Source organism: Acomys russatus, chromosome 12 (assembly GCF_903995435.1).
Source record: "Acomys russatus chromosome 12, mAcoRus1.1, whole genome shotgun sequence".
NCBI lineage: Eukaryota > Metazoa > Chordata > Mammalia > Rodentia > Muridae > Acomys > Acomys russatus.
The window spans coordinates 34,679,213-34,692,420 of record NC_067148.1 but is presented as its reverse complement, the minus strand read 5'-3'; the positions used below and the strand labels follow the sequence as shown (position 1 = coordinate 34,692,420).

General features: G+C 38.3%; 1 protein-coding gene across 21 annotated transcripts in view; it reads left to right on the top strand.

Annotated features, from left to right (window-relative positions):
* The window catches only part of Map2 (microtubule associated protein 2), a 61,830-nt gene that overhangs the window by 13,926 nt on the left and 34,696 nt on the right, over window positions 1–13,208 (top strand). For 13 of the 21 annotated variants that reach the window (XM_051154185.1, XM_051154184.1, XM_051154182.1 and 10 more), the window contains exons 2-3: window positions 3,934–4,047; window positions 5,984–6,061. In XM_051154185.1, the coding sequence (XP_051010142.1) occupies window positions 3,934–4,047; window positions 5,984–6,061 (192 nt within the window). The remainder of the gene's footprint in view (window positions 1–3,933; window positions 4,048–5,983; window positions 6,062–13,208) is intronic. The other 8 variants (XM_051154186.1, XM_051154183.1, XM_051154177.1 and 5 more) reach the window with 1 other exon arrangement.

Sequence of the window (13,208 nt, the reverse complement as noted above, 5' to 3'; positions counted from 1 at the left end):
TTCCATAAGATTACCCTATGGTAAACAATTAAAAAACAGTTGTGCTTAGGGGTGCCATGCCTCTTCTTTGCAGCTCCCAGGGATGTCTAAACAGCCTTACATTGTCTACAGCAGGCCCAAAATATACTCCCTTCAAAACAAAAAAGAAAGATAAAAGAAAAGAAAAGAACTGAACTTCATACAACTGTGATTTCTTTTCTTAAATGTCTCTGTCTTTGTGAGTTGACTTACATTGCATTTGCCCTTGAGTGGGGTGGAGCCATGTGTCAATCAGAATATCTTTAGATGGAGAAATGGCTGCTGAGCAAAGCTGTGTGACTGCAACGTTGCCTGTTGTGATGTTGTGAATCAGAAGAAATCTCAGGGTGAGGTGTGCCAATGTGGTCCTCCTTAATTAATGCAAAGATTCCAGGGAAACAAACAAACAAAACCCTCCAACAATCTGCTCCTTAAATGCCGTCATTGCCAGCTGATTCAAGGATGTACTTTCAGAGGAGCCATTTACGCTCCAAATTAAGCAGGAAGAAGCAAGGAATTCTCCTCTCTCTCTCTCTCTCTCTCTCTCTCTCTCTCTCTCTCTCTCTCTCTCTCTCTCTCTCTCTTTCTCTCTTCTTGATGAATTTATGGAGGGTGTTTGTTTAGCAGAGCACTTCGAACTACACAGTGCTTTCCTTGTTGACTACATTCCAGCAGCAGCAGCAGCAGCAGCAATTAACATTGGTTTCCTAGGCAACCATTTTGTACCCTACTGAGAAAAACCTTCTTGACAGGAGCATTCTGTCTTAAATTGTTTTGTTTTCCTTTTTCAGCAAGTGTACGGTAGACTTATTTGTCATCTTTTAACACACCATTATACCCACGATTCTTCAAAGCAGAAACATTTAGTGTTTTTTATATCCATATGGTTGAATTTACTGTCAATGCATCTTGGTTCACTTTTAACAAGCTGCAAGAAATCAACAAAAATATGTGTCCAGCCATATGCCAAGTCACTTGCACTTTGTGTTGACAGCCTAACCGGTGGAGCATTGCCTGTTTAAGAGGCCCAGCTGGTCCTGATCCAAATCCACAGGCCGCACATTCAACAACAATTACTGGGTCAACCAACAATGCTATGTCTTCACTCAAGAAGCAGCTTAGAATTCTGAGCTGTTGAGAGGTTGTCAACTCCATCAATTTTATTAATTAACTGGGTTTTAGTATATTAATATCACAGTAATCAAAAGTACAAAGGTGTGCTAAGCACAGACCCTGGGGCTGCCTTTAAAATTTGTCCCTGATGAAGACTGTGAACAAAAAGATCCTAACAATGGCAAAATGTGCTGGAGGAAGACAAAGGCCTAGAGCAGCCATAAATGCTGAGCTGTACAGTTGAACAGTGGTGCAAGCTTAATATAGATACATTGAGCACGTGGCAGAAGCCTGATGTGTTGTCTGGCAGCCAGATGTGCCCATTCAAGCAAGGACACATTTCAAATGTTTTCCTAAGTGGTGATGCATTACTTATGTTTATGTTGCTTGGACTGTATCTTTATGTCACTTATTCTCATACTACCCAATAACCAACAACTTTACAGTTTGGTAAGATGCTATCAGATGAATGGAATTCAGGGAAGTTACTTTTAATGGTTTCCTTCCAAATTGTTTGTAATCAGATCTACTTATTGGGTTATTATGCGTTATTTTTTGTTTTATTTGGGTTTTGGGTTTTGGTTTGTTTGTTTTTAAAAAGCTTTCCTTACAAACATTGACTTGACTTTACAGCCAAGCTATTTTCATTAGCCATGGGAACTCTCTCATTATCATATTGACGTTAACCATGACATAAAGACTATCACGAGTTTAACATCAAACACTAGTCAAATACTAGTAACTGTTAATAACTTTACCTAAAGGACAGTGATCTACTAAATAGGTAAAAATGTGATGGATGTGTGGGTGCATGAGTGAATAGGTGGGGAGATGGATGGATAAAATGGATGGAAACAATAGATATATATGGAGGATGAAGGAAAAATATCACACATAATTAAATAAAGGGAAATAATATGCATATATATGTAAGACAAGAATCATAGTCTTTATAATTTTATTTTTTTACTCTGATTTTGTGAGTGCCACACTTTGTCCTTTGTGTTTCTTTGGTACATTTATTCTTAATCTTCCCTGAACTCACCCAAGCCCACGGTGAATTTGTTCCTGTCCCAGGAGCCAGGCAGTGGAGATCTAGAGCCTGCCCAGGAAAGCTCTGATTGCATTTCTTCTGGGAGAAAAAAAAGCCATCTCTTACTCTGCAGGGAAAACTACAATTGCTGTCTTGTTGATAAATCCCTTTGCTTCCTTCAAGGAAGATTGAAAATTCACTGGACCAAATGAAACTCCCAGAGCACCTGTTCATGGTCTTTTATTCCCAAGTCACTGTGAAATTTTCAATACATGGTATAATATTTTCTATTTAAATATATTTAATATTATTATTCTAAACAACTAGAAGACATGAGTTAAGCCACTATGAACTTGACTTTCTTCTTTACTGTCAGATTATTCTTCTAAAAGCGTTTTAATAAAAGGTGAGTGCTGGGAATTGAACCCAAGGCCTTATACATGCCAGACAAATGAAGTATCACTGAACCACATCTCTAGCTCCTGATAAATTCTTTTTAAAAAGTGTATCAAGCTTTCCAAGATCACATTAAAATTATTTTCTGACAATTATGCTTTAAACAAAAATCAAATCACCTCATTCATAAGTTATGTTCAATTGTGAACCAAAAATATGTTTCTAAATTAGTTTTCTCTCAAACAAGAATAATGAAATTCACAATTTACTATGAATTCCTTTCCAACATAAACTGAAACTAAATTCCTGCCTACCAATGAAACATGATAATGAGGATCTAGGGTGTTTTGTGTAGGTGACTGTGACTGCACTGGCCAGGAGCGTGCCTTTAATTCTCTCTTCACATGTCTCTTCTTAAACTGTTTTTTAAAACCCCTTTATAAAATGCCCACAATATTTTTTTTTTACTATTTTGTATGAATACATTCTTTCTGTGTCAAGCTCTATTATGTTATAAGCAATAAGTGATTCTCAGGAGATACCAACAGGCAGACCTACACAGAAGACTGAAATGCTATACCATCACTCAGCTATAATTCCATCACATAAGCTAGTGATACTTGTGCTTTTTAAATTATTGTTTTCCCAATAAAACTAGAGCTCTACTTCATATGTTAAGAGTTTTAGGCTCTAGAAAGTTAATTAATACTCAAGTACTCGGAACTCCAATTTAAATGTTACTGTTCTAAAATATGTCAAATTCCTACACGTAATTGTGCATTTGTAAAGTTGACAACTGTAGTGTTCAGTATGGGTTACCTCTAATTTGTGTCAATAACAAGAACAGAGGCTTTTATGTTCATTTTCTACCCATTCAAAAAATTAATTAATTAGGAAACTAATTGTGTTAAGTATCCAGTATAGGAAAAAAAAACTTGCGGAGGAAGGCTTCGAGAATTGTGTGCACAGCAAAAGAAATTGCCCAGGACTATGGGTAGATAAGTAAATAAGCCAAGTAGATAAGTCGCACATCTCAGCACAGTTTCCTGTAAAATGTGCTAAGTGCCAGAAGAGGATATTACGTTTTACATTACTACTAGTGGGAAGATTCAGGAATGACCCAGAAGATAGGGTTTCATGCTGTCCCAGTGTCTGCCGTGTCTGTCTTACCTCTGTTTTACTTGCAATTTCCCATAAAACACTGGAATCCTAGAAGACGTATCCTCAGTAGATGGGTTTTAAGTGTTAGACTCGCATTGAACAGTTAATGTACTTGTGACTTCTCTGATCCTAAAATTATGTTTTAGTACTGTTGACCAACTCTTGTTGCTGCCTGGTCACTATGTGTTCTTCTGTTCCTGGTTTGTTTGCAGAGGAGGTGTCTGCCAGGATAGTTCAAGTAGTAACGGCTGAAGCTGTAGCAGTCCTGAAAGGTGAACAAGAGAAGGAAGCCCAACACAAGGACAAACCTGCAGCTCTGCCATTAGGTAAATGAGAAGAGCTGAACACGGGGCGAACATTTGCTTCCTTTACCACAGCATAAAGTCTACATACCCCAGTGATATGTTCTACTTTGTTCATATTTCCCATATGTGGCATTCACCTGTCACCTCTACAGGAAACAGAAGTAACTGTTTTGACCTCTCTGTGGTTTGCTGAGATGTTTGATTGTCTTTAAAGTAATCTCTTGATGTTAGACATAATGACCCTTTATTTATTTATCTATTTATTAAATCTGGATTTTATGACTCCATGCACATAAAGAAGATGAACTGAAACTTCAGCTGGAAATGACTGTCCTTTCCTTTGGTTAATCTACACAAAACCAGTAGCTAGAGCGCTGTTAGAATCATCAGTGACGAGTCATATAGGATCTTGGGATTTGAGAATTGACCACACAGCACTTCAATAGCCTTGCCCTTTCCTATGGTCGTAAATGTCCTTCAGTGCCACAGAACCATATAACACATAATCACTGAGGAGGGCACTCAGCCAAAGGCTTGCAGCCCCGCACAGAAAGGTAGATTATCCATCACTTAAAAGTAGGTATGTAGGTAAATACATAAATATATAAATACGTACATGATAAATAGGTCATAGATACAATGATAAATTACAAATTCATAGATGATTAAATGATAGACACAGATACATGGATAAGTAGATAGACTGATACATAGGTACATATACAAATTATAGAGAGTGAGTAAATGATAGGTAGGTGGAGAAGTAGATAGATAGACATATATTTGTATACATGAAAATAAATGGAAGGAGACATCCTAGAATTTAGTGTATCTGTTTCATAGGTACATATGCCCAATCTGTCAAAAGGCATGGCTTCTCAGTCCTAAAAAAATATTTTATAGTTCAATGCATCCATAATATTTGCTTTCCTGATTAAGAGTTCTTGAAATGTCTACTAAAACTAAACAATAAGAATGTGTTTCTTTCCCTGATTAAGAATTTAAAATATAGTCAGTTTGTGACATTCTGAGTGTTTTGATTATCAAGGACTATCTTTCTCATAAGTAGAAATGGGAAAGATACCTAACTTAAAACATTAATGTTTAATCTACCATTCATTCATGGTCTTGTTACTTTGCAAAGAAATGCAGGTTTTAAAATTTGAAGTCTTAAAAATATGTGGCCCAAATACCAATGAGTCAAGGAACTAAACACTGTTGTCACAAAGCCACCTCTACTAAGCTAACCACTGTATTATGAAACTTCAAGTCACATAATCTATAAAATATATTCAGTCTCTAGCATTAATTGAGAACTATTTCTTTGGAAGTCCCTTTCCTGCGTAGAAAGGCCGTAAGGAAGGTAAGTGTCCAGGAGGACATCAGCGGGATATCAGAGCCTTTCCCACCACACTGATTCACTGTGACCCCAAAGCCTGAAGGTGGCTTTAGGGTACAGCTAGGTGGGTGCAGCTTTTCTGATGGTTACTATCCTCTGTACTGACTTCACTTTTCCTTTGTGAAAGAAGAACGGAAAGAAGACTTCACCTTAAACTGGACATAAAGTGTTACTGAAAAGGCTTATCAAATAATATGACTATTAATTATCAGTATTTGTTTGTCGACCTAGCAGAACATTCAAAAATCATTATTTTTAATTAGGCAATTCTAATCCAAACCAAAATGTCTACCTGGGCGTATTTTAATGTGGTATCTCGGGGCTAAATGAAATATATTATTAATTTTACAAATATAATTTGGTGACAGAATTTTTTTCATTTGTGTTTAATTCATTCTTTTGGAGAAAATTTATTTCGAAAGTACGGAATGTTTATCTTCTAAGTTGTCAACATGTATATCAGGTTAAAAAAAATAAGAGTTTCATGGGGCCCTGTATGCAGATTAGAGGCACAGAGAATTAATTGTTCTGTCTCATTTCTCCATTTTTGACCTGTAGCAGCTGAGGAAACAGCTAATCTGCCACCGTCCCCACCACCGTCGCCAGCCTCAGAACAAACAGCTGCAGTGGAGGAAGGTAAGGTCTTGACCTAACAGGGTTGGATTTCTCAAAACCTGTAAATAATAAACTCCAGCCCACAGCCAGGGATGCGGGTGCCAGGTAATATAGATCAGGGATGGTACTGTTTCATATAATCGAGAAAAAAATAACCTATGACTGAAAGGGGAATCCACTTTCTTTGTAAAATCAGAATATTGAAAATGTGGTGAATATTATGTAAATGGGAAAATTGACTACATGAAGAAAACTTTGTGTTCAAGTTGCTAGAATGATTATGAGCAGTTAGCTTAATGTGGAGATGTTGGACAGACATGACGCAATTCTCTTATGACTGAAAAGAAATAACAAATGTAGCCCCCAGAACAGTGGAAGTCCATACTTTCTCATGGAGGTGTCAGAAATTATGCATTCGACTCCCGTTGTATTTCCAAGACCTTCCCCAGAGTCTGCCCTATAGCCAACTCTCCACAAATAGTAATGAGCAAACCGCAAAGGTAATGAATGGACAGATGCTGAGAGCAGCGAGCTAGAAGCTGAGACTGTGGCTGCTTCCCCGCTGAGACCCACTCCACACAGAATGCCATGTCAGCATTTTAGTTCTCATTGAGAAAACAGAGGGATGCTTTGAAGAGCGTTCATTCAGAATGCGAGATGAAAGGCAGTAGGTTACAGTGCTGCAGCCTTTTCCTGAGACTCAGAATATACACCAAGGCTAGCTGATCTTATAGCAACAGTAGGTGGCTTGTTTTCAGTTTTCATATACAAAGGCCATTTTATTCATTTTCTCCTTCATTTTCTCTCTTTTGTTGTCATTTCATAGATCATTTACTATGTTAAAAGATAAACAAGGTTTATCATTAAATGTTTATCATTTTATAATTTGTAATCTGATTCGTTTCAGTATTTCCTAAGTACAGAAAGCTAAATTACTCAACTAAATACTGTTAACCCTGAGATACTTTTTGTCACAGATTTCTAAGCCACGTCTTTTCTTTTTAGCAAGCCTTTGCTTAATTGGGACCAATATTCCTCCTAATCTGATTCCTAAAATAACATTAAATAAGCAAAATTGTTTTATGAGAACAAAAGATTTGGCAACTGTAACTAGTCTATAACAGCTATTGGCTATTAATCTCCTTAAATGTGATTTACAATATCACTCGTGTATCTGGAAGATTCTCTTTGACTTATGCTCATCCTGTCATCTGGACCATATTTACTAAGCACGTACAGTGTCCCAGAAACTTTTCAAATTCTGAACAAATGCTTGAGGACAAAAATATACACAATCCCTTCTTTTAAAGGGATGGCTGCATAGCGAACAGGAATGCAGTAATCACGCTCACATGCTTACAGATATCTCAACAGGACAGCATCCACAGGGAACAGCAGGAGAGTAATCCTTCTTTTGTTGTATTTTTCAAAATAAGAGAAAATGTTACTAGATCAAGATGGAAAAGATAGGACAGAGGAAACAGAATGCACAGTTGCATAAAGATAGATAAAAAAAGATGCCATGTTCCAAAGCAGGGAACCATAGCTAACCAGAAATGAGAAGGGGGGAAGTAGAGGGCGGTAACTAGATTCCATTCTGGATATAGCAAGAAGCTCTGTGTGGTGACTGTACTCCTCTCAGGTCATTGACAGTGTTTCTGAGCTCCTATTTAAAACCATTAGAGTGCCCGAGAATCCTCTTAACCCAGAAAGGACTATGATGTTGGCAGAGCTGGCCCACTCCAAAAGTCTGTTTGAGGTAGAATTGTCATTGGCTCCTCTTACTCAGCGGGAGTTGTAGCAGAAAAGGAAATAGATTCCTCCCATCCACCCAGTGTATGCACCTGGTCTCCTCTTTCCAGAAAACATAATGCACATAGTGAAAATAGGACTTAAGTAAGTCATGGGCTCATGTTCCTCTCAGGGTTACTCAGTCATCAGCTTCGTAGGATAGAATTGCTTTCTTCAAGTTGGCCCAGTGCAATCGAGGAAGACACTAGCCCCAGTAGAATGTCTTCTACTTCCTGTCCTCCTTTCTTGGTCTGGCCATAACATGTCTAGACCATGCCATTCCAGGGCGGCAATTACCATCAGGAAACTGAGGAGTCTTTGGTTAAAAGTTTACAAAGTGGAGAAAGGCTCAGAGATGGTGGAGCACTGTACAAGGGGGTCAGCTGCCTTCTCCTGTGTACCATGACACCGCCACAATCAGTAATCCTTGACACCCGAGGAGATCTAATTTTTCATAAAAGTGCCTGAGAATTTGTTCCAAAGTAGTCTGACCAACCACAGCTGTGTTTAGAAAGACAAGCATTATTTTTGCCTAATACAAAAATTTTAATGTGTTTTAAAAAAAAAACGTTTAAACAAAAGCAAACTAGAAGGAAATTATTCCTCAGAAAAGACCAGCTAAATTTCATTCCCGAAGGCTATAGTTATGCAAAAGAGCTATGTTAAGAAGGCCAAGGTTCACAAGGTCATGCTATCCTTTTATACGTCATACTGCTAAATGAAGTAGATTATCTTGTGACAAAAGCAGAGTCATAAAGCACATTTTCTTATAGTAAAGGATGAGTGCATTCAACCACAGAAGTAGTATAGACAACGAATTCAGATTTTTTTCTAAGTTTTTCAACTCTGAATTCAAATATCAAATTAAAGAGCCGGGTGGTGGTGGCACACACCTTTAATCCCAGCACTTGGGACGTAGAGGCAGGTAGATCTCTGTGAGTTTGAGCCCAGCCTGGACTACAGAGCAAGTTCCAGCACAGCCAGACCTCAGAGAAACCCTGTCTCAAAAAAGCAAAACAAACAAAGAAAAAGAAGAAAAAAAAAAAAACTCAAAGGACATGAAACTGAGTACATGGAAGATACACTACAGACATGTATGTAGTCACATGCAGGGTCAGTATGGTTGCTCATCTGATAGACAGCATTTGCCCCCCAAGCCCAACAACCTGAGTCATACTGGGGAAGAGAGGACTAAGTTGTCCTCTGACCTCCACATAAACACCATAGTATGCATTACACCTCTGCAAATACACACACGCATACACGTACACACACATCCACATGCACACACATAATATGTAAATAAATAAAATGTGATAGAATATTTTATACAGTCACACATTATGCTTTGTAGTTTCACAAATATCTTCTCATCTATTTCTTCCCATAACCCAAAGAGACTGAGATTTACATGTTTTGCCAGGGATGTCATTGCTTGCATCTGGATAAGTGACTCAGCTAGAATTTATATCTAAATATGCACCTGAGTTTTCCAACTAAGTCCATAAACCTGTCTTCTCAGGGTTATTACTGTAAGACTGTGGAAATCAACCATGTTCTGTTACAAGCCACTATTCTTATGTCAATTTTTATAACTACATACTCTATTCCTTATTCATTCATGTATGTACCTGTTTATTTATTTATTTTATCTGTCCCTAATGAGTGGTAACCAAAAGCATCTGCCATGTACATTTCATCTCTGTAACAAATGAGCCTCATACTTAGCCATCCTCCCCCTATCCCCCCAAACACACATACCACTCCCTGGCTTTTCGCTGGAGCCTTTGCTCACAAGTTCTGAGAAGAAACTTGGAGTTCTTAGAGTGCACGGTCCTAGGACTTTGCAGCTATCCCTTTCAGGACTGACTGCCTGAGTGAAGAGACAGAGACTGAGGCAAAACGATCTTTCCACTGAGGCTGTTAAAGGCCCCACAAATGTCTTTGTCATCCTAGAATTAGAACAGCAGTATTCATAACAGAAAAATGTTGCTTCTTTTGAGTTATTACAGATCTCTGAGCTATTTTACGTCTTGGCACTTAAAACAAGACAAGAATGAGAACAGAGGCCGAATGCTTCAGACAGTTGAAACATCACCGAGTATCTATCGCCTCTCCACTACCAGCTCTCAGTTCTCAGTGCTTGCAGTTACACTGTGGCCTTCTCTGCTTCCCAGAAAACAAGTGTTGAAAAGCAGAGAAATATGTATCTCACTCTTACTTACTTGGCAGCCCATGAAATTGATTGAGCCAGTTAGACATTGTATCAGTAATTGGCGTTCATGACAAGTCTTGAGAGGGACTTGGAAACATGTGACTGACGAGGACCCATCACAAGCCCAGAACCATCTATTCTCTGTTGCAGACCAGATCCTGAAAACATATCTGCTTAGCTGCTACTAAAGTAGCAAACATCATTTTGGGGGTCTTTCCAATGGTATAATAAATACCCTGGCTGAGAAGTTTCTGAGCACCCAGCCAGAAACAACTTCCCTGAACCTACCAATAACTAGGTTGTAGAAATTAGTGTCCTGAAGGAATTAAAAGCATTCTCTCTACAGAGTATTATTTTAATATACTCATGCCTACAGATTTATTTCCAGTTGCCAATACTTGGCTATTGAAAAAAGTGAAGCTTCCTAAAATACAGTGCATTCACAAAATAATGCCATAATGCTGCGTGGTTAAAGTCTGAAAGGTTAACACTACACCGAGAAATACTATAGTTTCTGTTTCAGCTAGGGAGAGTGAGGAGCTTTAAGACAGGTCTACACGTAAGTAATAGTGACTAGTGAGTACCCTAGAAACCTGGGCATATGTCTGGGAGACAGCATCTATATCAAAAGCCAAATGGGGTCCTCCCAACAGTCCCTAAAGTCTGTTGACTTGTAGGAGCATCTTATTGTGCCTAAGCAGACTAATCTACAGTGTGAATTTAAGGCCATGCATTATTTTTTTCTGGTTGCAATAATTAACTAAACTTACCCAAAGTGTTAAGTATTTCAACATGCCTGAACAATCAAAATTTCAAACTGGAGCCCCTTTTCCCAGTACTTGAGCAGACATGGTACCCCAACAGTGTTTCTCTTTCTTAATTTCTAATTGTGTTGATGTACGACTTAGAATTTACCTTCAGGAAGGAAGTTCTTTCAAATAATGCACTGGTTTTGTGGCACTTTGGTCCCCCCCCCCACACACCAATATTTCCTTGGTTAGTCTGAATTACTGGAGAGGAATGTGCAGATAATTTCTGTTTCGTAGCAGAGGTATCAGTGGTTTTGGAGGGGTTTTTTGTATGTTTTTGTTTTGTCTTTTCTTAGATCAGTGACACAATGTCCTAAATGGTAGCTCAAGTGAAGCCCTCAGCAAAGCATGCCCATTCCCTGCCTCCCATCCCCCATCAGCTCGGTCGTCTCAGCCCCTTCCATCCCGCTGTGCTGCTTCCGTGACCCTTCTTGTCCTTCTGTACCTGTCTATGTCCTCTGTCTGATCTCATGTCTGTCTTGTCCAGTTCTCCCTGCAGTCTCTTCCTGTGTGTCTGTTTGTAGATGAAGGGGCTGAGGATCAAGTGGGTCCTCTACACAGGTTCCCCAGCCATGAACCTGCCAGCAGCAGAGAGAGGCGTAGGCTTCTAGCCCCCTCCATCTCCGTGTCTGTGCCTGAGGAGGAGCCATACAATTCGGATGAGGAGTACTATGAGCATCCTTTGTTCAGCTCTGAATGGACTAGTGTGCTCCCCAGCATCACAGCACAGAGCGCAGAGGCCCACTTAGGCCGGGAGACAGGTGAACAGGAGCATGGTGCCCATTGGGCTCCTACCCAGCCTGCAGCTCTGTGCTTTCCTGTGGGCGGGGGTAGGGTGAGCACAAGCCCGTTTTTGTCTGCATGGAAGTGAAGTCCCTACATAAGGAGTTATCCACTGAAATGCCTCAACATTTATATAAAAGGCATTTGTAATTCGGAACAAACAAGCACTTCCCTTTATTTTCTTTTTTCTTTTTTCTTTTTTTTTTTTTTTTTTTTTTTGCATTTTTTGTCAATGAGGTGGGAAGGGAGAAGAAAAAGAAACAAGAAATCATTCAATTAAAGTATGATGTTTTTTTTTTTATTCCTTGCAAATAAATTATTTGGTAAGAATGCATTATTTACCTAAACTGAAGAAGATGACCCTAATGTTATTTGTTTTTCTCCTTCAATAGGGACTATTACTAGGGCCAGCATTAAATATAAATTACCTTTTTAATACTATATTCATATGCTTGTTCTTTTTTAAAAAAGAAAAAAGAAAGAACTTATATAGAGCAGAATAAATGTTATGGGATGAATTTATGTCTCCACATCTATAAACCAGAGCCAGTGGAGATTTCCTAGGTGACTGTATCTCAGTTTCCAGCAGCAGCAGAACTTGCCTAAAATGAAGGATTGGACTCAACGCCTTTGTTCCATAAAGCCGAGCTACCTATGTATAAACTAACTGTCCTGAGAGTGGTGATATTATGTGGGTGGCAGGCTGCTATTAGTATCATTTTATCTAGAGATTTTTTTATAAGGATGACAGTATAGCTAAAATACTTTTGCTTAGGCAGAAATATTTCCATGTGAGGACAGTCATTTGCTGGGTGCAGAAGAGCTCCTCTTTATGTGCGACAATATTGGGTGGTGAGGACATGGGGACAGACAATGCCAAGACAACAAGGAACCAACTCACAGCTCACCAGCCACATTCTTAACAATAAGCATCTCCCAAAGTCCCTTTAAAAACCAAGGAGCTCCAACAGCCCTGACACCTTAGGAAATGAATCTATCATTAAGTGGAACTATATCCTTTCAACAGTGTGAACTTTAATAAAATTATATGGGAAGTTTTTAATTAAAAGACAGGTGTGGTTGACACAAACGTAACTAATTCAAGGTTTAAGAATTTAGGACCAATATATTAAGGCTTTAAATAAAAAAGAACTATACATGAACTATTACTGTTTTGAGTAGTATAAAAATAATTGTATGTGAGAAAAAACATTTTTGTAAACGATAAAGCTTTAAAGTTAAAAGGTATTTTAAGTAATTTAAGGCTATGTGGATTTAAAACTTGTAAATTAACTTGGTTAAAACTTCATAAGCTGACCTTGGTGAAGCTAAATATGTTTAAAGTTCTTTTAACTAGAATCAAAATCTATATATTACAAATAAATTCCTGAATAATAAGGAAGAATTGCAATATCTGAAATATCCCTTAGAAAATTAAATTACATATACAAAATTGCCGGCATGGTAAATATCAAAAGATAGACGACCCAGTTCTCCCATCATTGAAGATGCTAATATTTCTTTTTTAACAAGAAAATTCCTTTCCCTTCCCATCTGTGGTCTTTCTCAC